Consider the following 6,030-nt stretch of genomic DNA (forward strand, 5'->3'; position numbering starts at 1 on the left):
ATTGTGGTGGTTTGGCTGAAACTTGGAAATCTCTATATAAGATTATTTCTGATGTAAATGTAAAAACACATTCAGAATGATGCACTGTACGAGATAACCTACTGGCACTCTCTTCCTTTTCTGTGCATGGATGGCCTAATACCAGACATCCAACACTGCATAGACCAGCGCAGAATCAAGTTATCTTTTGAATCTCCCTTAACCCTGAATAAGCGCTGAAAATGTGTAGAAGAAAAATGTAACAATTGAAAACGTTGGAAAAAGCAAAAACAAACTGTGAAAAAAAGGTGTCAAAAATGTTTTTTGCTTTTTTCAAGGTTGACAGGAAGACAACACAAGGGTTAAGAGGGCACCACCTAGTGTTAAAAGGCAGACAAGACAACTGAGTGGAGGAAATCCAATACTAGTTTCCTGCAAAAGACTGCAAAACCCACTCACAAACTTTAAAGCTATAGTGCGTAGTTTCTGTCTCCCCCATGAGGAATTCTAAGTAATGACAACAAAACTGTCGGCGTGTCCACATGATACAATCCTTACGTGATCGTGCACCTGTGTGCTGTGTGCTTTTAACCATAGACAGTAAATAAATGGACACAGCGACGCCATAGACGGAGACCAGTGAAGTCAATTAGAAGCACTTTTCCGGTGATGGCTGAGCGTACTTCACAGCCTCAAACTGAGCTTGACGACGTAGATGTGACGTGAGCAACCTGTCTGAAATTTGTAAGTCTTCTGGTAGCTGTGCCAAGAGAAATCTCAATCATTCCCAATCTTGTAGAGACGGAGATGAGTAGCTGTCCATGAGCATAGGAGCACGAGCAAAACTATTTTGTTCCGATGCTTTCATGGACTTTCTATGGACTTCTCCCTTGACTGTTCCCCCCCGATTGCCTCCGAGCTTCTCTTGACTATATGGTCATTTCTCTACTGTGCGACAGAAAGTCATATGGTCGTGACACAATCATGAGCCTATTTTTACAAAAATGGCTGCTTCGGGGCCATAACGTGAGATACAAGGTAATGGAGCCTTTTATACATTGTCATGTTTCTTTAGAAATAAACAATGGACAAATAGAGTCTTTAAACGCTTCAGATGTCAAAGTGACGCCAAAATGAATGGGAGTCAATGGAATGCTAACGGAAAGTGCTGGCTTGTTAGCCTCAGATTCTCCCCATAGGAGGTACACTTTCCGGATGCTAACTTATCCCCTTGCTTTTAACCGCCATTGATCTATAGGTTTTATATTAACATTAGCCTCTTTTAGCATGTTGTTTTGTTTTTGTTGCTGGCACATTTAATTTATGATTGAGTCCAAGCCGTTTTCACTTACCTAGCAGCATTAGCAAGAAATGTACAATTGAAACAACTTTCACAAACCAAATGTACTGTATACCCAGTAACAACTGGCAGGCAGATAAATTAGCAAATAAATACCACAACAGAGCTAAAAGGAATTTTGTCAGTGGCTCCAAATATGACTGCAATGAGATACCGAAGTGGCTGTGGATCTGTCTGCTTATTGTGATGTTGTACTGCTCTCTAGTGGAAATATATTGCTTAATATGTTTAAGGCATAATATTTTGGAAAGGACTACAGTCCACTGTAGTTGTTACATAAATATACTGGTTGTAACGTGACATTCATCTGAACATTTTTTCCCAAAGACTTTAAGTGGGGTCCCATAATGGCACAAGGGCAATGTGTTGCCTGACATACATGAAATGCAGGACACACATTAGATACTGGATTCAGATTGGATTAAAAAACAAAGAAACTAATGTGAAGAGGGATTAGGAGTGGAGAGGAAAGGTAAGGGTGTTACAATACCCCAAGCTTCAAATCAAGGGCTACAGGCCTGTAGCAGTGTGTGAGTTATTTCCTCTCCAAGGGCACATTTAGTAGCTCATTTGATGAGCTCCACTCTCCACAATTTTGCTTCTGTTCCATTGCACGACCAAAAGAGGGCACTCTTCAAACTATTGTTGCACTGAAATGTCCACAAACAAGTTTCCCTCCACCTCTATTGATGATTTGAAAACTAAAACCAAGTTTCAAAACATCAGTAGGAGGTTAGGAGGAAATGTGTAATGTAATATGTAATGTAATTCCCCACCCTTATCTCTTCTTCTTCTTCTGGGATGCTATTTGTTACAATAACACAATCAGATTGTATCTTTAAAGCTACATTGTGTAAGAATTTCTCCCATCTAGCGGTGAAATTGTATATGACAACCAACTGAATATTACTTTCTAGCCCCTCCCATTCCGAGCATGTTTGAACTCCTACGGTGGCCGTATTATTCCAAGAAGTACGACTTCGTCTGTGAGTGTTCCTTCCAGTGTAATAATAGTTTTACGTTATTTTGGTACCATTTCATTGCTAACATCAGCTATCAGGTTCCCAAACATATGCAAGGTAATGTTAGTAAAGTATCAGTGCTATCGTTATTCTGTATATTGTACGAGATTAATAGTGTAAGGCAATATTTACAGCGGAGAGAAGCAACGGAGGTTTGTGTTTTTAATATATTTCTCTGAGCAGTATGAACAATGTCAATGAAACCAAAATTAGCTCTTAGTATCTCCATCGTTTACACGCAGCTGTTCTAGCTGTAGCTAGTCTGTGTTACAACTGCAAATGACGTGAGTTGTCTGCCAGAGAAATCACGACACATATGATTACGTTTATGTTACAAGGTAGACGATCCTTTTTCCTCATTGACGCGAGGAAAAGTATCCTAGACGTCATTCTAGCATTATGCACAACCATGCTATAGTTAGCCAAGCAACTATAAAACTTTGAATTTACACATAATTAAGAAGAAGAAGAAGAAGAAGAAGAAGAAGAAGAAGAAGAAGAAGAAGAAGAAGAAGAAGAAGAAGAAAGCAGGCAACTTCAGCATCCCTTTTAAAATCTCTGCTCCTTATGAGCTCTTTCCATCTTGGAAAAGCCACTCCAATATTAACTTTGGTCTTGTTGCCTTGCCTGTCATGTTGTCGTTTTAATTCTCTTTTTAACTTCCTTGGCGACTCCGTTACATGTCCTCGAGAATAGGCGTGATCCTCCATCTTCAACAGGCTTTCAAATCTGCCGGCAGTGAGTCGCGAGTAATCTTCTCCCCGTCCCTGGCATTCGTCACGGTGCCACTGAGTGTAAAAGCGCGGAAAGCGGAGGTATGTCCCTCTTTGGCTAATGTATTTTAAAGATGGAGGCACAACATGGCGGCCGTCATTCGAGCGACTGACTGAATGGCAGATTCTACGCGTACGAGAATACTCTGATTAGTTGGTGGAAGTAATTACACATGAATGAGCACATATTTGTGAAAGAACAAAGGTTTTTTCAGCATCAACTCAAAAAAATTACACAGTGGAGCTTTAAGAGAGGCAACTGATCATCTAAAGAATAAGATAATAACTGTTTATGACTTATTTGTCACTGTCAACAGAGGAATTTCATTTACCTTTATTTTCCTTCCTTTCACATGCTGCTAATTGATGCATTTTGCATGCAAAATTGATGCATTGATTTTATGCATTTATACCACATAGCCAGATATTATAGTTACAGCATATTTAAAAAATGTCAGCCTGATATCCTGTGCAACTGATGTTTTGTTGAACTGCAGCCACACCACAAACAATCACCTGCATACCACAAATTCCTCTGGAAGTAGCTTGGAAAAAATGGTGTCTCTCTCTCTCTCTCTCTCTCTCTTTCTGTTTCTCTCTAAGAATTAAAATCTGCTAAAATATGCTTTCAAACTGATGCTCCAGAGGAAAATGTATTGTTATAGCTGCCATATTGATGTATTCACTGTATCCAGTTACAACGTTAAATGACGTAAACGTACGCTGTAGTTTCTGATCATGATACGATCGGGAGGAATGGGTTCCATTGCCCAAATATGGACTTAGGGAAATGGCAAAGCACTGACGCAATCCTCACCGCTGTTACTTTAAATGGCTTCAGGAAACAAGGGCTTCCACTCACGTCATGGGTTTTCCTCTGCATGTGCCACATGAGCAGGATGTGCTTTATATGGGCATTTGTCTGTTAACCTCCACCCACCTTTTATTTTATTTTTTCCCCTTCAAAAGGAAGTAACATGCTCTGGGGGATGGGACAACTAGTGGAATGGTATTCATCCCTGCTGTGAGACAGAAAGACAGAAATATTTTTAGACTTTTCCTGCTCCAGGTTTTGCATAATAAGAAATACATTGTGGTCAATTTATAATGTGCTGGTGGGTTTGAACATTAAGAAAGTCTGACATTAAGAGGGGGAGGGGGGTTCATGTTGCAAATTGTATGTTTTGAATGTTGTTAAAACAAATTTTTTAATTGTTGATCACAAAAAAAATAAAAGAATTGCCTGATATGGGCTCAAAGTCCAAAACTCCAAGGCTGGCTGCATGTGGTAACCAGTACTTAGAAACTAAAGAGATGAGTTATTTTCTAGAATAAATTAACTGCTAAAATAAAAAAGCAAAATAGATAAACCATAAATTGCAATATTATAGCATCCACAATCGACCTCTATTTCTCCATGTGTTTGCGGAATGATTGTGTAAATTAGACATCTTTGGAGTTGTTGTGAGATTTGTTTTCAGTTTTCCCTCCAGTTTTCCAGCCTTTGTGGTAGCGTTGCAAATTTCGGGGCTGTTTTCTCCCGATTGTTGTTCATAGATGGTTACATCACCAGATGGGTGCCCGTGGGTCATTTATATGTGTTCTGTTGATTTTAGTTTCTATTTGAAAAGCAGTAGTATCTTGATAGATTAAAATAGCCACAGTTGCTTAACCAGTTGTTGGAGGGCTGTTTGAAATAGCAGAGCAGGGTATGAGGCCAATGGGCGGGGCTATATGACGCTGAGTGATAGTGACGTCAACGAGGTAATAAGTAGTTATTCTGCACCCGGGCCCGGCCGGTCTTTAATTTTGTCTGTGGAAAGTCATATGCGACAGGCTGAGTCTACCAACCTTAACGTTTTGATTGTTTGTTCTGGACTCATTTCAAAAACAAGCTGTGACATGGAGGTCAGCGTAGAGGCCAAGAGGATCATGGTCGTGGCTTTGGGGAAACTGTACAGCTCCCGCACCCAGCGAGGTGGTCTCCGTCTCCACCGGAGCCTCCTCCTGACTCTGGTAATGAAATCTGCCCGGGACATGTACCATGAGGCCCAGACGACGGCGGAAAGTGCTGCACCAGGATGTGAACACCAGCAACAACAACAACACCAGTCCACGGGTGAGGTGGCCACAGAGCCTACTGGCGTACAAACGGAGCTCCAGGGTCCCGCTTCGCTTGCCACCGGCAAGCCTCGGACTTTACCCGGAGAGGAGGTCGTATGCTCCCCCGCAGAGCTTCGCCGCGACGCAGAAAACAAGGAGAACCTGTGCCCGACTCCGCACTCCAGGAAAAGACGGGGGAAAGCAGCTGTGGAACCGGACTTTCTGCCTTGCAAGAAAGCTAAACTTGAGCAGCAGCTCATCGTAAATTCGGTTTTGCTGGACTATGTGAACTGCAGCAGTGAACTGGGAGCGCACCCAACCCCCATGCCTCTACAGAGAGCCATTGCAGCGTGTTGAAACCCGTGTTGAAAGGCAATAAACTTTCGACACTGCCTGGGAGCCTGAACTCTACTAATAAGGGCCTCTTCCAGGGTCATTGGGATGAACACACGGGATTATGTGTCCTGAAAGAAGCAAACCTGACTCTGAGCGAGTCTGGGCATGTTACAGGAATCAAGGAAGTAGTCCAGTTGGTGTGTAGTAGTCCCAGTGACTTTTGGCCTAATTATTGGTCAATGCTAAGCAATGGACTGGCTTCAGCTGACCAAAGGCGGAACTAAAGCAATAGGTTCATCTGGACGTGCCCTTGAACTGCCTCTCTGAACACTTGCTCCGCAAATGTAACAAGTTGTGAGCGTGGGGACCAGTGCTGTAAGATAAAATGTGTTGATGAGTTCAAGTGTAAAACAATGACTACAACTACCTCAGTATTTATTAAACCATTTTTATTGAA

At 41.8% G+C, this 6,030-nt stretch overlaps 1 protein-coding gene across 1 annotated transcript; it reads left to right on the forward strand.

Annotated features, from left to right (window-relative positions):
• Positions 1-4,901: 4,901 nt before the first annotated feature.
• Positions 4,902-6,030, forward strand: ier2a (immediate early response 2a). Its single transcript, XM_039826307.1, has one exon. It carries the CDS (start codon positions 4,962-4,964, stop codon positions 5,592-5,594), a length of 633 nt encoding a protein of 210 aa, XP_039682241.1. The 5' UTR covers positions 4,902-4,961; the 3' UTR covers positions 5,595-6,030.

The sequence above is a fragment of the Perca fluviatilis genome, chromosome 15 (genome assembly GCF_010015445.1).
Source record: "Perca fluviatilis chromosome 15, GENO_Pfluv_1.0, whole genome shotgun sequence".
In the NCBI taxonomy this organism is placed as follows: domain Eukaryota; kingdom Metazoa; phylum Chordata; class Actinopteri; order Perciformes; family Percidae; genus Perca; species Perca fluviatilis.

Bases quoted from the DNA above. Each gene is read 5' to 3' on its own strand.
- ier2a (XM_039826307.1), top strand. From the start codon at position 4,962: ATGCGACAGGCTGAGTCTACCAACCTTAACGTTTTGATTGTTTGTTCT.